Source organism: Apodemus sylvaticus, chromosome 12 (genome assembly GCF_947179515.1).
Source record: "Apodemus sylvaticus chromosome 12, mApoSyl1.1, whole genome shotgun sequence".
NCBI classification, from domain to species: Eukaryota; Metazoa; Chordata; class Mammalia; order Rodentia; family Muridae; genus Apodemus; species Apodemus sylvaticus.
The window spans coordinates 42,079,504-42,099,600 of record NC_067483.1 but is presented as its reverse complement, the minus strand read 5'-3'; the positions used below and the strand labels follow the sequence as shown (position 1 = coordinate 42,099,600).

Sequence of the window (20,097 nt, the reverse complement as noted above, 5' to 3'; positions counted from 1 at the left end):
TGAGTCATTAATACCTACTCAGGCCTAGCGCGGCACTTGGAGAGCTCCTATGCTGGTGAGACAGACATATCCAGGATCTTTTAAATTGGATCTGTAGCTCTGCTAAAGGACCTATGCTAACTCTCCTCTGCGTCCTTAGAGACCCAAAGCCCTTTTACCTAGGAGGCTAGGATGATAACCCTTGTAAGAGCAACGGGAGGTTCAATGACTTTGACAAGGTCATGTGATCAAGTGGAAGAGAGACTCAGATTCCAGCTCCCAAGGGTCTCCTCCTCTTCAACACCTCACTTCCCCTTCCCTGTCAACCCTAGGCCCTGTCTAAAGCAGCCTGTCCTGTCCTGTGTCCCTTACCTTTTAGGCTTAGGAGGGCAAACTATACCTTAGAGACAAGAGCTTTTCTGAGGGAAACCAAAGGTAACGTTTGTGGGCGCCTCCCTCAGGCCCTGTCAGTTTCTACTCAAGACCTACAAGGCCACTCTTTCTCCTGGGTCTAAGACACCTTTACCGGTACCCCTAAGTCTCCCCTCCTCCACTCATGCTTTTTCCCAGATGCGGCAGGGAACCTTCTACCCCATCTCTCTGTTGAAAGCAAGGAGAAAAACTGGTGGGATCCTCTCTGTGCCCCCGGGGCTCAGCTCACAGACACCTCCCCCTCCCGAGCCAGAAATAGACACTCTCTCTCCCCTACCTCCCTCCCCTTGCGCACACTCCACCCCTCCTCCTGTTTGCTCCCCGCCTTCCCCCTCCCCTCTTTCCCTGGGAGCTGCAGCCCGCAGCCTCTCCACAAGCCGGAGGGAGGAGTGTAGAGAGGGCGCTGGCCCGGGAGTTTGCAGCCCGCAGCACGGATCAGCCAGCCGGGGGACAGAGACGAGATCCCAGCATCGCAGCACGACCTGGCTTCGATGGAGCCGCTGGTCTTCTATCGTTCCTTTGACTGATTTACATTTTTAAATTTATATTCTCCCCGCCCCGCCCCTTTTCCTTCGACCCCGCCCCATCAACCCGCTATTTCCTTGCCTTTTCCTCTTCCCGGGCTTCCTTCTCCGCATTTCTTTCCCCTTCGCCCTCCGCTCGCCCCCTTGCTCCCTCCCCTTCCTCTCCCCTTCCTCCGCGGTTTCTTCCGTCCTCCCCCCCACCCCATTCTGCCCCCTCCTCTCCCGTCGCTCCCGCCCCCTCCCCCGCCCCGTGCCTGCAGACGCGCGGATCGTCCATGCGCTCCTCGCAGGCAGAATGCTGGGCAGCAGCGTCAAGAGCGTGCAGCCCGAGGTGGAGCTGAGCGGCGGCAGCGGCAGCGGCGGCGACGAGGGCGCGGACGAGCCTCGGGGAGCCAGCAGAAAGGCAGCTGCGGCGGACGGCAGAGGCATGCTGCCCAAGCGCGCCAAGGCGGCAGGCGGCAGTGGCAGTATGGCCAAGGCCAGTGCAGCGGAGCTGAAGGTCTTCAAGTCAGGCAGCGTGGACAGTCGTGTCCCCGGCGGGCTGCCTACCTCCAACCTGCGCAAACAGAAGTCGCTCACCAACCTCTCGTTTCTCACGGACTCCGAGAAAAAGCTGCAGCTGTATGAGCCGGAATGGAGCGATGATATGGCCAAGGCACCCAAGGGCTTGGGCAAACTGGGGCCCAAGGGCCGCGAGACTCCTATGATGTCCAAGACGCTGTCCAAGTCTGAGCATTCGCTCTTTCAGCCCAAAGGTGGCCCTACGGGCGGCGCCAAGACCCCACTAGCTCCGCTAGCGCCCAGCCTAGGCAAACCTAGCCGGATTCCTCGGGGACCCTATGCGGAGGTCAAACCTCTCAGCAAGGCGCCTGAGGCAGCGGTAAGCGATGATGGCAAATCGGATGACGAGCTGCTTTCCAGCAAGGCTAAGGCGCAAAAGGGCTCAGGGACTGTGCCCTCTGCCAAGGGCCAGGAGGAGCGGGCCTTCCTCAAGGTGGACCCCGAGCTTGTGGTTACCGTGCTGGGCGACCTGGAGCAGCTGCTCTTCAGCCAGATGCTAGGTAAGTCTTGCCGCCCCGCCCCACCCCGCCCCTGGTTTTCTCCTGGCCAGCTGCAGAGAGAGGTTCGCTTTCCCCCTTTCTCCCCTCTACACGGATCACTGGCCAGGTTAGGAGGGGCATTACTGCCCAGATGTGCAGAGCTGGCCTACCTCCTGCTGTGTCTGGCTAACGTGTGTCTTAAAGATGTCGCTGACGGGAGCTTGGGCTCTGCTGTGGCCTGTTGGAAGTGAGGGTGGACAATGGGGACAGGGGACTTGGGGGGGCTCAGAAATCTTTAGCGTCCTTGAATTTTGAAGTCCATGGTCCTAATATGGCAAAGCACGGTGAGGTTGGTAGAAACACCGGCTGAGGAGTGGTCTGCGCTGGATAAACACAGCATCCAGCATTGGTAGGGAAGCATCCGTAAGAGCCCAGATCTAGAGCAAAGATGTGGGGAAAGCAGATGTGAGGGCTAGTTGGTCCTTGGAGCAGAGCTGAGGCTCCACTTCCTCTGTGAATCCCGGGTGGGAGCTTGAGTCGGATTTCCCGGGGTGTGGGGGACCTGGCAATGAGAAGTGTCTGGGGCCAGGGAGGCGGGCGGGCAGCCAGCTGTGTACATCTGGATACGCGTCCTTTCCCCTAGCCCCAAGCAGTCACCCCATCCCCCTAAATGTTTTAGGGAAAGGTCTGGGCTTTTGCAAGGAGACTCCCGGGAAGCCTTTGCCTTTGGCTAATGAAAGCCAAGCTGGCGGGAAGGGGGGAACAAAGCTTCCTCGGTGGAGGAAGCCAGAGAGCTGCTCCATTGTTCTCCAAGCCTGAACAGTCCGAGGAAAAAATCCAGAGCCAGCCCGGGAACCGTGTTTTCTTTCTGTAGAGCCCCTGTCCTCGGACAAGGGATACATGGAGGATGTGCCTAACGAGGCTGCTGTGCCTTGGAAGCCCGCACCGGACAGTACAGGAGCTGCGGGAGATGGGCTGTTAGCCACCTTAAGTGCACAGACTTGTTGCAGTGGATGTGGCTCCAGATCCCAGGGACCCCATCTTCCTGGGTACCTTGTAGGCTGGTGCCAGCTCTGCTGGGGGCTGGGAAGGGGCGTGTCGCGAGCGTGTGAAAGGGCGGGGCCAAGAGGAGGGTGGCGGTCCAAGAGACCATATTGATGGAGAGAGAAGCTAGCACTGGCCCAAGGCCCCTGGAGAATGCTGAAGGAAACCTGTTCAGCCTGCTGCAGTCTTCCTGAGACATCCCCGCCTGTGGGGTGGTGAGGGTCTGGTGAACAAGGATTCTGCCTCTGACACAGAGGGCTCTTACAGAGGCAGTCGGTAGACTAGACAAGGGCAAAGGGAAGAAAGGGGTGCCTTTAGGCTGCCCCCCAATTCGACTTGAGAGTGGAAAAGAGAGATGGGGTGGAGTGTGTAGAAGTGACAGGCAGAAGTGCCACCCTATTGCCTGTTGAGCCTCTCAGAGATCCTGCCCTCAAGGAGTTTGCCATTCAATGGGCTTAAATAGACAATAAGGAATACTAGGCACTAGGCACCAGGGGGGCTGTGTGGGGGACAAAAACTGGACTGGGGTCTAGAGGGGGACTGAGAAGGGAGGCCTGTCTTAGGCCTCACCAAAGGAGGTGGCCATGGAATTGGGCCTTGAGACATGGGGCTGTCTCGGAAGGAATGCTCATCGTCTAAAAGGGCTGAGGGGAAAGGGCCTTCTTTGGATGGGGAAGAAGATTGCTGGAGTAGAGGGCACACACAGCCCTCTGTTCAAGGTCAGGGCTTCCTCCGTTTGCCCATCAAAGGTCTCTTAGCTGCTTCTCAAGAAGGGTCACCTCAGAAACTCTGAAAGATAGATGGTCCTAGAGCTGGCCAGGGGCAGGAGAGCACGAGGCGTTGAGCTGTGGTCCCTTATTCCTGCCTAGATGTCATTTCCCCATCGCTTAACAAATTATGGAGCGACCAGGGACCTCCTCCCTTTCTGGCTGGTCAGATGCTGGGCCAAAGGCAAGAGCCTGCTGCCTGAACCAAAGAACCCACTTGTTCATGAGTCCTCAGTTACAGCTCTTTTGTGGGAGACCTAAGAGGAGGAGGAGTCCGCAGGTGTGGAGGGGTCTGATGAAGGTATCTGTACTGGTCCGGGCCAGCAGAGCCATTCTGATGGCTTCGAGGAGAGCTGTGGAGCCTTGCTCTCAGCTCAGGTGGAGGAGAGGGGTGGGAAGTCTGCAGAGGTTGTCGTGTTGCCTCTAAATGAGAAGGCCACGATTCGGTGGCATCATACCCCAGAATACACTGTCTGGAGTCAGACGGTCGGAGGCAGCTGACGACTCTAGGCCAAGCCTTTTTCCTGTGTGAAGATGAGGTAGGAGGACCAGCAGGAGTAAGGGAGAAGGTGGAGCCGGTTGGCATCCCAGGGTCTGTACAAGTATGCCCGGGGTCAGGACAGGCCCTTGGTGTGCAGCGGGGCAGCATCTGGGGACGAGGCTGCTAGGATGTCTCCCCATGGCTGAAGCCCTCGAGGCCCAGTATCAGCTTATGCACATTCCCTGGTGCGATCTCACACCCAACTTTGCAGGCAGAGGGCAGGGAGCTGGGGCAGCCTCGAATAGGAGCCTTTCTGGAGTAAAGGGGAAGAACTGAAACCTGCCCATCCCTCTCCCATCTCAGCTGGGGCCCAGATGATCTAAACAGGCCCTCTGCCTCTTCCCTAACCTGAAGGCTGCCAAGTAACTACGGTCCTCTCCTGGGGAACACTGGTAGCATAGAAGGCTGAGAGCCCTTCCTGAGGGAGATAGGCCAATTCTAGTACCCTAGCTGGGTAGTTCATGAGATTGTTTTGATTCTGGAGGAAGGGCAGTAGGCCAGCTCTGGGGCAAAGCAGAAAGTGATATTCCCCAAAACTTTATCCAGAAGTCCTAAGTTCTGGTTCCTCCTCTAGGGCTCAGTTTCCCCATATGTGAGTGGAAGAGACCCCCTTCCATGACTCATCCTGTAAGGGCAGAGGCAGGGATTGATTGGACCTTGTAAACATCCTGAGTGGATCAGAGAGCACTTATATTAACACTGAGAAATTACAGTTATACCCCAAGTCATACTTCAGTTTATCATCTAAAGATTAAAGCAGTCACCGGGTGGTGGTGGGGCACGCCTGTAATCCCAGCACTCTAGGAGGCAGAGGCAGGTGGATTTCTGAGTTCGAGGCCAGCCTGGTCTATAGAGTGAGTTTCAGGACAGCCAAGGCTATACAGAGAAACCCTGTCTTGAAAACAACAACAACAACAAAAAAAAAACAAAAAAACAAAACAAAAAAAAGATTAAAGTAGTCAGTTTGTTGACTCTCCAACCGTTCAGCCTTCCAGGAAAGACTGGACGGAGTAAAACAATTAAGGTGGCCCGAGGTCAGGGTGAGAAAGAACCCAGGTCTTGGCGTTCATAGTCCCATTTCTTCACAGAAGGTGTCTGGCATCCATGGACGGGTTTCCATGGCAACAGTTCTCTACCCTCAGAAGCACCGACCAGATACAATTAAGGAGGAAAGGCAGGAAGCTATCCATTTCTAAGGCACTGGGGCATTGGGGAGGAGGGTTGGGAAAGGGTTGCTTCAGAGAATGCACTCTGGACCTGTATCAAGTGCTGTGGGATGACCTCTTTTTCCCAAGTGCTTCTCACCACCCTTCCTCCTGTGCCTTGGTGGGGAGTGGACACATGACCCTAGATAACTTGTCCTGAGCAGGCATGTAGGTATATGTGTATATGTTCGCATGCATGTGTGGAGAGAGAGAGAGAGAGAGAGAGAGAGTGTGTGTGTGTGTGTGTGTGTTAGTACTAGAGTGTGGGCAGCCCTTCTTGCTGCCCTTCTCTGAGTAGTGGCATTTGGCTAGAGGGGAGTTTTGGAATTACAGGTTAATGGTTTGTGACAGCATGCTGGGCCAGCCAGGCGAATGTCCTCATGTGGAATAGGAGGTGACACAGGACCTTAGGGCTCCTGCCTTCCACTGAGCAGACCTTTTCTTTCCCTGCCACTTCCAGGATGATGTTCTTCCCATGACTGACTCACTCCAAGCCCAGAGACCTTAAACCGGACTAAGCCATCTGGGACCCTGGGTGTCTCCTTTTTTTTTTTTTTTTTTTTTTTTTTTTTTGGTTTTTTGATTTTTGGATTTGGTTTTTTCGAGACAGGGTTTCTCTGTATAGCCCTGGCTGTCCTGGAACTCGTTCTTGTAGACCATTTCGAACTCAGAAATCTGCCTCTGCCTCCTAGAGTGTTGGGATTACAGGCGTGTGCCACCACTGCCCGGCTAGGGTGTCTCCTGATACTTTCTTCTTGTTTTATTTCTTCTGTCCTGTGCCCAATCTGATTCTGGGGCTGTCATTAGCCCCTCACTGTCCCCACACCCCACACCCCATCCCAAGCTGCCCAGCCAGTTTCTCCTCTCCTGCTACCTTCAGTCTTGCCCCTCTCCAATACATTCATTTCCAGTTCTCCAGCCTTTGGCTCAGAATGATGCAGGGGGCTTCTTGCATCTGGAGCTTGAGTCCCCAGAGTGCACAGCTGCAGCTCAGCACCCAGCGGCAGCGGCTGTTCAGTTGCCTTTGCACCACACTGCAGCAGCGGAAGATGCCCGCCTTCCTTTCTACAGCCCGCTCAGCCTTCCCTGGGATTTCTTAGAACCAAAGAGTGGAAATTGTCTAGATGAGCCGCCCACTAAACGCTGAAATTAATCCCTCTGTGGCATCAGAGGCAGGTGGGTGTTCTGTTTACACACTCCTGGTAACAGAGGGCTCACTACCTTATTTTCCTGGAAAGCGCTCACTGTTGGAAGGTCTTCACCCGCCTCTCTCTCCTTTCTGCTGAACAAAGATTCTGTCTTCTGAGAAGTTCTTCCGTGGTGCACAGTTTACTCTTTGGATCCTTGCAGATGAAGGGAACCCACATCTCAAGTTAGATCCCTGTCTGAGCTTCGTCTCACCCTTCCTTCCTTCAGCCTGCCTTCTCATGTTTCTTGTCTGTGTCTTTTTATTATTTTTTTAAATACAACGTCGTGGACAGGGAGTCTGACCTATATGGACCTGGTTCCCAGGCCTGATAGTGCCTCTCTTCCACCGGATCACATTCCTGCTTCGCATACTATTTACATCTTAAATGAGTCCCCGCTGAGGATCCGTAGGACTCAGAGCACCTGGCTATAGATTTTTTTTTTCTTTTTCTTTTTCTCCTTTTCCCAGAGAAGCTGTTCCTGACAAAGCCTTCCTTCCCCTTTGCCGGAGTCCCTGTGCTAGCCAGCCAGCAGAAGGAAATGGCGTCACCTGTTTCTCATTTGCTCTGGCTGACCTCCCCCACCCCCTGTTGGATTACCCACATGTGTTTGATGTCCAGGGAGCCTGCGGCCTTCCCTCCCTTACACATAAAGAGCCAGGGCACCAGACGCAACTGACAACCCCAAATGGGGACCTCCAACAGAAGCCATAGAAGCCCTGCCATCAAGGCAGACACCTCCCTATGCTGCAGATTCTGCAGCTGGGGAGACCGGGCACCCAATCCTCCCAGGTTCCTTTCCGCTTCATTCAGTGAAGACAAGTCTCTGCTTCCTTCTGGCCAGCAACCATCAGTGTGCAGCCTGAGGATGCTGTCTTATCTTCTCACTAGAGGTGGAGACAGGAACACAGTTGGACCTATTCCAGATATTATACCTCTGGTATGTGAGATGTTTAAAAAAAAAAAGGTGGGGGAGTGGCCTAGGACCTGCTAGCCTTCTGCGCTCCTCTGCCTAGCCTGGTGCTACAGCGGGTAGGGGAGGCAGGAATCAGAGATGTTCTGCAGGCTTCTGGCTCTTGCTGTCAACGCCACTGTACATCTTGTGTTTATACACAGTTCTTCATAACATTCCGTCCAGACCTCAGTAAGGCAACCAGGGACTCTGGGCAGGAGCCAGGCCTTGGCCTGGGCCATCCTGGAATCTATTTTAGATATCTCAATGATACATTTCAGGGCCACGGGAGTGGGTGGCTTCAGTGCAGAGCCTTCTAATTTCTGGGTTGCAGTGTCGCCCAGTGTGTCTGCTGCTGCTGCTGCTGCTCTGTGACTTGGCCTGTGGGCACCAAGAACTAGGCACTTTGGTCAGTATGGTCAACCACTCCCACTGCCTGTCCCCTGCACAGTTGTCTGAGGATTATCCCTTGGAGTCCTGCTGTTGGGTAGAGCTGGGTGCAGGAGATTTGAGTCAAGAGTCGCAGATGTTTTCATAGAGCTGGCGTTATAAACTGTGACCTCAGGATGACTAGTAAGGCAACAGATGCACACAGCGCACTGGAAGTATTGACATAATGGGTCACGTGGCACGTGGAACAGATGCCTGGGACCTGGGTGAGGGTGACTGGTTGGAGTGTGTGGCGGGTAGCAGGTGTTCCTGTAGATCAGCGCACGTCGGTACCAGCGCACTCTGGTTTCCAGCACAGCACATTTACATGTGTATACATGTATGTACACAAGAACTGGACCCATTTAAGAGTGTGAAACATGACCATGGAGGAGCAACCTCCCCCAAACAGACCCCCAGGCGGAGACGGCAGGCTTCAGATGCCTGGCTTCTCTCCCAGACAAGCACTTTTAAGTACTGGTTACCCTTCAGACTCTGAGGACACAGACTTTCTTTGCCCTTGGTGACCCACTAAACAGGCTCGTCCCTTTAGGGAGAGCTGTCAGCTATCCAGACAGGAGGCCCTGCCTTCTCTCTACAGGGTCCCCAAGGTACCATGGAGCCTAGAATTCCAAGGTCCCTATGCTGGGGAGGTGCTTTCTAGAAGCCCTGCTACTGGAATCTTCCCAGGTAGAAGGGAAAGGAAAGCTCAAGAATGCTATACCTATTTGTAGTGTTTACTAATCGTGTGATGGCATGGCTTCTGTGGCCTATGTGTCATTATTTCTTGGTACTTACAAATGAAGAATTGGAGACCTTAAAAATAAACACATACATACATACATACATACATACATACAGCCACGGGGAAGCCAGAAAGGCAAATGACTTCTAGGGCCAGAATTTGAACTTAATCTCTAGGATGTACTGCTTCCTAGATCCCCAGTTCTTCCCCAGTTTTTTTTTTCTTTTAATTCTGCTTAATTCATAGGAAACTTGTCCAGCAGCTGGCAAGGGCAAACCAGCATGCGCCTGAGACTGGGGCGTTAGGCAGGCTTACAGATGGAGAGTTGGGAAGCCAGAGCTCCTTCCCTGCTGGCTTCAGGAGAGGTGGTCAAGGAGAAGAAACAGCTCCTGGGATTGTGTTTGGTGGGAAAGAGGATGCTGGGCCTGTGGGGGTGGGGTGGGAGGAACAGCAGAAGGAATGAACACAGCAGGCTTCCAAAGGACCTCCCCCAAAGCCCTGTGTACTCTCCCTCCTAGGTGAGGTTGCCAGTGAGATTAACTCCCCAGGGCCTTCGTGTTCTGTATTTCCTGACTACAGGGATGTAGCTGTCGTAGCCCTTACTGAAAGGGAGGCACCTAAGGATCCCTCTGTTCAGATGCTTCCTCCTTCATTAGCTACAGTTCTGATGAGGCCTACTGCCTAAGGTGCAATGTTCTGCCCTTAGCAGGGATTGGCCTTCCTCAGCCTTAGCTGAGGCATGTGTGTGTGTGTGTGTGTGTGTGTGTGTGTGTGCCCTGTTAAAGGTAGACCACCCACACACAGCACAGCCCCAGGACTAGACTCTACAACTCCTCTCCTCTCTTCTCCTGTCCCCTCCCTCCCCTCTCCTCTCTTCTCCTGTCCCTTCCTCCTCTCTCCCCTCCCCTCACCTCCCCTCCCTTCCCCTTCCCTCTCTTCTCCTGTCCCCCTCCTCCTCTCTCACCTCCCCTCCCCTCCCCTCCCTTCTCCTTTCTCCCTCATCTCCTGCCCTTATTTTTCAACACCTTGGTCTCGTGTAGCTCAGGCTAGCCTCTAATTTGATAGGTAGCTGAGGGAGAACATTGAACTGCTCTTTCTCTGCCTGGGTTTACAAGTATGCTCCCTCCATAGCGATGGAAAATTTCACTTATGTCCAACTTTGAAGTGGAGATACCCAGAATCTCCGCATTTCAGCCTCTGAATTACCTGTTCGATTCAAGAATCCACATCAAAGGAGTTAGAAATCTATTCAAAGGAACCAAAGCTGGAGATGGTGGTGTATATTCTGTAATCTCAGATTTTCAGGAAGCTCGGGCAGCAGAACGGCAAATTTAAGGCTAACTGTGGTGTCTTCATTAGGGTTTCTGTTGCTGCGATGAAACACTATGACCAAAGCAACTTGGGGATGGAAGGGTCTGTTCAGCTTACGCTTCCACAGCACTGTTCATCACTGAAGGAAGTCAGGGCACAAATTCAAATAGGGCAGGGACCTGGAGGCAGGAGCTGACGCAGAGGTTGTGGAGGGGTGCTGCTTACTGGCTTGCTCCCCATGGCTTGTTCAGCCTACTTTCTCATAAAACCCAGGACCACCTGACCAGGGATGGCACCACCCAAAAAGGGCTTGGCCTACCTACATCATCACTAATTAAGAAAATGCCCCATAGGCTTGCCTGTAGCCTGATCATATAGAATCGTTCTCTCAATTGAGACTCCCTCTCATCTGCTGGCTCTAGCTTGTGTCAAGTACACATAGAACTAGTCGGGACGCTTGGCAACTAAGTTAGACCCTATCTCAAAAAGAATTTGTTTTTTTTTTAAAGATTTATTATATTTATTTATGTGAATATACTATTGCTCTCCTCAGACACACCAGAAGAGGGATCCCATTACAGACGGCTCTGAGCCACCATGTGGTTGCTGGAAATTGAACTCAGAACCTCTGGAAGAGCAGTCAGTGTACATAACTGATGAGTCATCTCTCCAGCCCTCAAAAAAAGAGTTTTAAAAAGGCATGGGAGGGGCAGGGGGTGGTGGGGTGGTGGAGAGGTGGCTTAGCTGTTAAGAGCACTGACTGCTCTTCCGAAGGTCCTGAGTTCAAATCCCAGCAACCACATGGTGGTTCACAACCATCCGTAAAGAGACCTGACGCCCTCTTCTGGTGCATCTGAAGTGTACTTAGATATAATAATAAATAAATCTTTTTTTTAAAAAGGCACAGGGGTACACCATTTGCCAAGCATGCACAAAACCTAAGGTTGTTCTCCAGCCCCGCTCCCACCCCGCCCCCCTCCACACATACCTAGTGGAATCATATCTTTGGCATGGAGAGACTGCATTCTGCTCCTCCGAGAGCTTTGGTTTGAATGAGTGTAGGATGGCACTGGGGCTGGCTGGCTTGGAGTTCTCGGAGGAGACGGTCCTCCAGGGAGTGAAGGAAACAGGCTACCCTGGGTTAGGAGGGCACACAGGATGTGAAGGTACCAGTTACTTTATACTCAAGACTTTTATCTTCTATCTCAGTTGGTCTAGGAGTCATGGAGGATTTTGTTTTGCCATGGAGTCTAGCTGTCCCAAGGGTACTGCCCTAGAGCTCAGGGTTTGCCATAGGAGATTGGCGCTGCCCCACCATCTTGATGCTTCCACGGGGCCTTGATGATGACAGAGCATCCAGGAGTTGCTGCAGGACTTGACTCCTGGCTTGGCTGTCAACATGTCCCTGCTTCAGCACTCAGGGAAGGCAGCGGCCACAGCAAAGACAGTATCTATGCCCCCGGTGGCCATACCATGGTCTGCCAAGGTGGAGGACTGCAGATGTGAGAGATAACCTTCCTTAGCTGTCAGGGCTGTGCCTGGGATTCCTGACCCTTCCCAACAGCAGGGTTGGCGTGTTCTCAGCAGACAGTGTGGAGAAGCTGCTAGGCGCCTGTTGTTGCCGTTAAAAGGACACATTGAGCTTTCAGGGGTCCCCTGGCCAAGTCTCCAGATAAAGAGACCTGCTTGGCACCCCAAGCCTTGCTAATCCCTGAGCCTAACCTGTAGCTTCAAGGACGCCACTCCAAGCCTTGCTATAGAGTTCTGGATCTTTGGAAGAGGGTACCCAGCTCCAAGACTGTAATTAATGAAGGTCATATAGTATGTACGTGAAGGTCAGATACCTGTCATATAAGGCCCTTTGAAGGACCCACAATGCTTAGGAGTGTCTGAGACATTGGAGATCAGCAGCAGTGGTAGCCAGCACTTATTGAGCACTTGCTGTTTGCCAGCTGTGAAGCTCCCATCTCATCGAAAGAATGAGATGTAATTCCAGGGTTAGGTACAAAACCTTTCACAACCGCGGCTGCAGGCAACAGAACTGGAGGACTCGAGGGCTTCCTGCTCTGCCTCTTGTGGTTTCTGGACTATGGAGGTCAAATGGCCGTGGCGACCGGGAACATGGGCCAGTGCTGCTTGTCTAAGGTGAGGGAGGGTCCGTGGTTCTGGACAACCAAAATGACCCTCCTGCTGCCCTTCTCTTGGCTGGTAAGCCCACGGTCTCAAGATACTTAGATACATCAGAACTCACAAATGACTAATGAATGCGAAGCAACTTTCCCAAAGGTATGTGGCCAGTTAATGGTGAATCTAAGCGTCAAACCAGACTCGACACTCAGTTTCTCACATTTAGCTCCTAGGCTCTGCTGCCTCTTGCATGACAGGTAGCAAACCCGTTCCTTGTCCCTGCTATATTCTAGAACTCGGGTTCAATCTTGCCATAGTTTGAATGGTCCAGGTACCAAAAATGGCTTCTCTCCTGATCTCAGCGCTAACTTTGTGAAGGGTCATGCATCCCATGGTAATCCCTGTCCACTGTAAGAAGCGGACCCACCTTGGACGAGGGTTCCAGGAGAGTTACAGCTGAAGGACAGAGTAGAGTCCATGAGCTACAAGAGGGCTGCCACAAGGGAGCTTCCCAGGTAGACCAAGGAAAGTGTAGATGGCCAGGGAGCTGTTTTGCCTGCTGTTCTGCCAGTGAACTCTTGGTCTCTCTCCAAGTGTAGCCTTGGAAAAGTCTCAGCCTCCTTGTTGGCTACACAGGGATCAGACTCCGGGGCTTTCAGATCCAGAGGACTTGGAGAAGGAACTGTATGGGAAGAGTCTGGTACAGAGCCTCCTGTGACTTGTCGGCAGAGGCAGCTCTGTCTGCAACCTGGAGTGCTACCTCCTTCTCCCCCTCCCACCCCCCCACCCGCCTGACCACTCTTCCCCCTGTGAGTAGCCCCTGATTTCTAGGTTAGACTCCCCTGTAATCGTGCATCGCAGGGATGGAGGTGAGTGGCATTGGCTCCTTGAGAGGTCTGAGACTTCTGATAATATCTAACTTGTTGATGTATTATACACAGGACACTGTTCGGGCATGAATTAATTGTTACCAGGACAGCAGAATTAGGTACTAGTTTCGTTCCTTGTCTTTTCCAAGGAGGATCGGCTAGGTTTGTGCCTCAAGCACTTAGCTTCATAGTCACCCAGCCACGTAACCTCACCCATGGAGAAAGCTGGCCTTGTGATGTCCCACAGGCGTGACAGATCTTCATGGGCGTCTGCCTAGAGCCTGTTACTTTTAAAGGGATGCCTCTACCTGAGGAACTCTGAAAGATTTTGGTGGAAGCCTGGCTGGTCCCCTTACTTCCTTGGGTACCTGTTGCCAGATTTGGGACATTTAGTGAGGTCTGCTGCCATATATTTTCACACCATCTGCATGTCCTTCTCCACCCTGGGTCCTGATGGCCTGCAGGAGACACATGTGCACCAAGACTCTGGGTCTACCCTTGCCCTGGACACTTTGTGTTTCTGGGACCCTGACTCCCTGGGGTGGTGGAAGCCACACTAGCTTTAAAGGCCCGATTATGAGGTTTCAGATCAACTCAAAATGAGATTTCAGATAAACTCCTTCCTGACCAGGGCCTTCACGAACCTGTTCCTCATCTGCAGGCCGAGACTACTGTCCAGCACATGGGGGCCGCTATGAGGATTAAATTAAAGGAAAAGTACATTGTACCTGGCACTCTGGCAGCAGTCACTAAGTAATTCTGTCCCCACCTTCAGGCTTGTAGTAGTGCTGTTCTTCCTCGTTCTTGCCACTATAGCTCCTCAGACTGCAGTTGTGACCGGTCATCTTAAGGGACTCTGTTCTTTGTCTGTCATTGAACCCATTTCAAGTCAGCCCAGGCTCTGGGATGAGCATTATGAAGCCTTAGGGGAATTCCTTATGGGGTACAGCATCCCCAGGACAGGGAGGACACGAGGAATTAGCCAGGTTTCCAGGAGAAATGGCGCTGACAGCACCTAGCATCTTTGCCTGCCCAGCACATAGGCTCTGCCCCGATCTACTCTACACACTGGGTGCATTTCCTGTCTTACCACTGGCTGGCTTCTTCTGTTCTCGGTCCACATGGCAGAGTGTGGAAGTCCACGCTCTGTCCAAGAGAGATTTACCCAGGGGAGGAGGAGGTGGCTCTGGCTGACCTATCACAAGGAGAGAAAATTGGCTTTTTACGGTTATAGGCCAGCCTGGTGGTTGTTTAAACTGTTATGAAAATAAAGTCTCCAAAACAGTATGGGGGGGGGGCGGAGACAGTCTGTAAGGTGTGGAGGAGGATTGTCAAAGGGTAGCCCTCTTGGTACAAGGTCAGCATCATTATAAGCCTTAGGCCAGGATCTAGCTCAGGGTGCACTTGCCCTATCTAGATCAGGGTAAGAGTGAGAAATGTCTTAATTTTCTGGGCAGGTTGGGGTCTCAGGCTTGATCTGTGGGTTTACCCTGGACCCGTCTGTCCTTCTGTTAGTTAGTGATGACTCTGGAGTTCTCTGTTTCTCCTGGGGCCGAGGCATGAGACCTACCCTTGTGATTGGTTATCACACAGCTGGGAACACATCTGTGGAGGAACGAAGCCAGGACATCTTGGCTCCTTCCCCTCTCTCTTGGGAACAGGTGGATGGGGCTGAGACGGGCCTGTGATTTCCCATAAGCCCGGGGCTGGAGCCAAGGTGTTGGGCTAGTAGGAGTGGAGCCGGCCTTGCATTAGTGGACGGTATGTCAAATGGCAGACAGGAAGACATTCTCCCCCAGAGGAGCCGGCCCTGCTTCTGAGCTGGGAGAGCCTAGCTTGAGCCAGGACTGGGGGTGGATTCCAGCCATTTTCTCACACTCTGCAAGGATTGGATTTCCCCTGCATCTGTGAATCACAATTATAATGTTTTCAGTGTTTCAACTCTGCCACACAGCAATCGCCTAAGTCATTCTTTATTCCCTTGGGGTCATCAGAGAGGGGACACAGAGTGTAGTGGCCAAATCCATAAGCACTGGGGTCAGGCAGATCTGGATTTAAATCCTTTCTCTATATTAACTGACTTTGGCAGTGTTTAGTCCGCCAGCACGTTATCTTTCCTGAGCTCTGGCTTCTTCTAGAACTTGGTCCACTCCAGCCCTCCCTCCTCTCCTGTACCCAGGCTGCCGCCACTGAGCGCCTCTGCCTCTCTGCCGTCTCCTTATGCCCATGTCCACTGGGTGACTTCTTCGTCAGATTCTGCGCGGACAGGAGTCCCCCAGGATGCTAGCTGTCTTCCAGCCCTGCCCCCAGACTTCCAGATGCACATAAGTGAGACACACCAGTACAGCCTGCAAGACAGGCATTGGTTTGAATAGCAGCAGCATCCACGTATCTGGTAGTTTTTCCTTCTCAACTTAATCCTCTCCTTACCACAGTGATTTCCTCAGGCCCCCTGGCCCTCTCCCTTTGCTGTGCTCAGAGAAGCACTGACTTCTCTTGGTGGCACCTGCTCTTTGAGTCCACTGTCCATGCGGGTCTGGGGCTGGAGAGATGCCTCAGCGGTTAAGAGCACTGACCGCTCTTCCGAAGGTCCTGAGTTCAATTCCCAGCAACCACATGGTGGCTCTCAACCACCATGAGATCTTCTGGTGTGTCTGAAGACAGAAACAGTGTACTTATGTATAATAAATAAATAAAACCTTTTTTTAAAAAGACAGTCTAGCTACTTGCTAGAAGAGGTGAATTTTCTTCCTTACCTCTGGCAAACTGCTTATCAGGCCTTGATCCACATCCAAACATGCTCCACCCACCTGTTCACCCAGAGTTCCCTGCCCTATCACTTCCTCTGCGCAGGAGTTCAAAGAATCAAGACATATCCCTGTAGTCAAAAGTGACTGGAAATCAGAAAAGCTGTGTCCAAATCTCAAGAAGACGGACATGCTGAGCTGGAGGCTCTCAGAAATGGGGTAGGCGGTCCTTTGTCTCTGCGCTGAATCACTACAGGCACCGGCATGCAAAGGAAGCCACCAGGTGCTCAGCAAAGGAAAGCATCCTTTCTCCTCTGTTTCTGCCTCCCTGCGGGGCCAAAGGCAAGAGTACAGGTGTCAGTCGGAGGATGCCAGTCAGAGCCTCCCCTGAAGGCATCTGGCCACCACCGTGCTCGCCTTGGCAGAGAGACAGGAGGTGAGCCCAGGGTGCTCAGAATCCCTGATGTTTATAGCCAGGTCAGAGACTCTCCTTTAGGGGTCTCTATTAAGACTATTGCCTCTGCCTCTTGCCTGCCCCAGGCTGACCCCAAAGCTACCACCACTTAGACTTTTTGCTGCCTGCATCACAAATGTACCCATTTCTCCATTATTCAAGCTAGTATATAAACGTTTGTGTGTTTTGTTTAAATCCATCCCATCTTGAACTACACTTCTTGAGGTTTAGAATTTAGTTTTCCTTTTCTGATTTTCAGATGTTTGTTTGGCTTTGAGACAATGTTTCACCAAGTAAACCTGGCCAGCCTGGGACTCATCATGAAGGCCAGGCCAGCCTCAAGCAGAGATTCCCCCTGCTTCCCATGTCCTAGAATTTAAGGTTTGTACCACCACGCCCAACTCTAGACACTTTTGACCACACTGAGTATCTGTTTTGATTCCCTGAACAAAGGTGGGTAAGGATTATCTGGATGGGCTCTGAGGCCAGATGAGCAGGCGGCTAGGGAGAGCATCTTACTGATGCCCTGTTCAGCCACGCTGGGTGGGTACTGCGATCTGCTATGGTTGACACTAGGGAGACCAGCATCCCCTTTTGTCAATCTCTTACCTCCTATGTTCCTTGGCTCCCTGTTCCCATATGTTCAGAGAATGCAAACTGACACTAGCATCAGCTTGAGCCAGACATCACTGGAAAGGGAATCTGTCTCCACCCCCCTCTTGTCTTGCCTCCCTCCTTAAAAAAAAAACCTGCATTATCTCAGGCAGCTCTGTATGTAGGAGAAATATGTCTGGAAGAAAAACAGATGGTGTGGGGGATGGTTGGTGAGGTGACAAGTGTCCCTTCTATCCCTCTGTGGAGGGAAGGGACCTCAGGGGAAATGGTAGCAGCAGAAAGGGTGGAGGTGAGACTTTGAAGGCTTGCCTGGATGATAACTGACACCTGGGAGTCATGTGGGTGGGGCCTAAGGACATCTGCTGAAGCCCATCTGGGTACCTGGCCTTCCCGCTGGCCCTGGCCTGGAGTCAGGGGAAGGGCAAGGGAGTGAGGCAGGGCAGCTGCTCTTTGGGCAGGGCGGGCCTTTCCTTACTCTTCTGTCTTACCCTGAGATTTCGAGGGCCCTCAGATAAAGGATTTGTGCCTCTGGGGGGCGGCTATTATGGGGATCTCTCTGAGATCCTCTATGCAGCCAAGAACTGCTGCCCTTTGGAATGTTCCAAGCCAAGATTTTTTTCTACTGGAATTCAAATATGAAAACCATGAATAGAAGTGAGGGCACCCTGTGACACTCCCTGGTGAGGCCAAGAGACCTTTCCATTGGAGCTAGTTAGAGCCACCTGAGGTCAGGGACACTTAGACTTCTAACTCAGTGGCAAGCCACAGAATCATTGTTATCTCCAGAGAGAGCCAAGCACAAGGTGATGTGCAAACCCTTCCTTTGCAGATGAGGAAGCTGAGGCCTCGGCCCACTTGAGTTCTCTTGACTGCTGATCTGAGGAGCCTCATCTTCCCAATCCAGTTTAACTCTCTAAGTCCCTTCCTCTGGTTAGGATGCGCAGATCCTTCAGATGAAGGTATGAGGTGAGCTGCCCCACCCCCACTCAAGAAGATGACCCAAGAACCGCAGAGCAGTGTGAGACCTCAGTGGCCATCGCTGAATGCCCTGTTCAACAGGAGAGGAAACTGGGGACTAAAAGGACATTTAGCCCCAAGACGCCCAACCCATGGTCGGCTGATGCAAGCTCTAGATTCAGGTCTCTGACTTCTGTACCTGTCCCGTGATACCTATTTTAGGCTGTCACCTCAGCACATGGCTGCTGCTGGCCTATGTGTACATTTTAAAATGTACCTGCTGAGGTTTGGGGATTGAGCGATCACCTCACTCTGCCTCCCCATGGCTGTGAATCTCATAAGTACATGTGTGAAAAAAAATCTCTGTGCGGTTTCTACCACCCACAGAAGTTCATAAAACACTCATCAAGACCTAAGATGTAGAGGGGAAGAGGGTGCATTCCTTTGATCCCAGCACTTGGGAGGCAGAGGCAGGTGGATCTCTATGAGTTCAAGGCCAGCCTGGAATACAGAGCTAGTTCCAGGACAGCCCAGGCTACACAAAGAAATTTCTCAAAAACCCCGGCCCGATGACCTCTGCCGGCAACAGCCCTGAGTGTAGGGAGATGCTCTCACTGCGAGGAGCAGGACAGAGACCCCCAGAAGCCTTGGATGGGGCAGCGTGAGCCCTGTTATGAACTATGGCCTCAAGCCCAATAAACTGGGTTTCCTATCCTTTCTCACTATAGAGGTTTTGCAGGGATTAGAAAACTGCCTCAGTTTCCCTCAGCAGCCAAGCGATGATAGTGACAGTGGAGGTAGGGAGATGAGATCCTGTCAGCAGAATCTCAAGCCCCCTCTCAGAGTAGGCAGGGTCGATTCTGTAGTTCAGCCCCATAGCTAGGGTTCCCAGGCCCCTAGCCTCACCCATCACAGCTACCAATATCCCCGCTCTGCTGTTCTCACGATCTCTGCAGGCTCTGTGCTCGGGTACAGATGGGCCAGGCCACCCTTCTTGACCATTTTTAAGGCTGAAATGTGTTTGCTAACGGACTTCTTGGAACCTTTAGGCTAGAGAGCTGTGTGCTGAGACAGTGACCCTTCGGCCTTCCTGGCTGCTCGGTCCTCACGGCCGCGTGCGCAGGCTCCAGGGAGAGAATGAAAGCAGAGAGCGCGAGACCCCAGCCAGCGGCCCTCTGGGGAAGGACAGGACCTGTGGTCCTGGAGAGCTTGTCCCCTGACCCACAGCAAGGTCTTCGGTGACGAAATGTGATCATCTCTGCCCTCGTGCTTTAAGGTTTTCATATCTAGGTACTTTTCATTTTCATTTAAAAAAAAAAAAAACTAAACCAACAAACTTTATTTTGCCTGCGCATAAAAGTTTCTTATGTGTAAAGCATGCACGTTTGACTAAAAGTTAAGAAATTCTCTATTTTTCTAGTAATGCCATCTGTCAAAAAGTCAGCCAATTTTAGCTGAACTTAGGGCCCGCAGGAATAGTACAAACTGAACTCAGGGAAGAGAGAGGGGCAGTCACTCTGTCCTCACTGGGAAAGTATGGGGGAGACCAGGGTAGTAGCTGAGGCAAGGAATATGGCAGTGATAGTGACGGTGATAGAGATGGTGATGATAGTGATTGCGGTGGTGATGGTGCTGATGGTGCTGGTGATGGTGGTGCTGATGAAGATGAGTTTTTGGTGCTGGGGGGACCCAGTGATGATAGTAGAAAAGAGATCAGGATTATAGGGAAGGCAAGATGGTGACATTGATTGCAATGGCATTTGGTGGTGGTGAGGACAGTCATGCTATCTGCAATCTCAGGGAACACTAGACTAGTATGATGCTCTTGGAGTTAATCGTTGGGATGTGGGTCACGGCCACCCCGTGTATGTCCAAATAAAAGAGTTAAAGGCACCCTCCACGCCCCACCACCAAGGGCCTTAAATTACTTACTTAGGCATCAACTTTGACCACAATAGAGGTTACAGAAGAAGTGCAGAATTAGTCGCTGAGGGGCTGGGAGATGGGTCAGTGCTTGCTGAACAAACTCGATGAGCTGCGTTTGGAGCTGTAGAACCTATGGACAGGCCCAGAATGCAGGCTCCTGTGCTCTCAGGCCTCTATGAGGACTTGAGGTAGAGGGAGGAAAACCACTGGAAGCCGGTGGGCCAGCCAGCCTGGCCTTTGTAGTGG

The 20,097-nt window shown here is 52.3% G+C and overlaps 2 protein-coding genes across 4 annotated transcripts in view; one reads left to right on the top strand and one right to left on the bottom strand.

The window, feature by feature from the left end:
- Positions 1-20,097, bottom strand: part of Tmem9 (transmembrane protein 9) — a 678,246-nt gene that overhangs the window by 447,796 nt on the left and 210,353 nt on the right. The window lies entirely within an intron of this gene.
- The window catches only part of Nav1 (neuron navigator 1), a 254,817-nt gene that overhangs the window by 98,770 nt on the left and 135,950 nt on the right, over positions 1-20,097 (top strand). For 2 of the 3 annotated variants that reach the window (XM_052200638.1, XM_052200639.1), the window contains exon 4: positions 1,196-1,996. The exons of the other annotated variant lie outside the window; for it this stretch is intronic. In XM_052200638.1, coding sequence (XP_052056598.1) covers positions 1,196-1,996 — 801 coding nt within the window. The remainder of the gene's footprint in view (positions 1-1,195; positions 1,997-20,097) is intronic. 3 annotated transcript variants of the gene reach the window in all.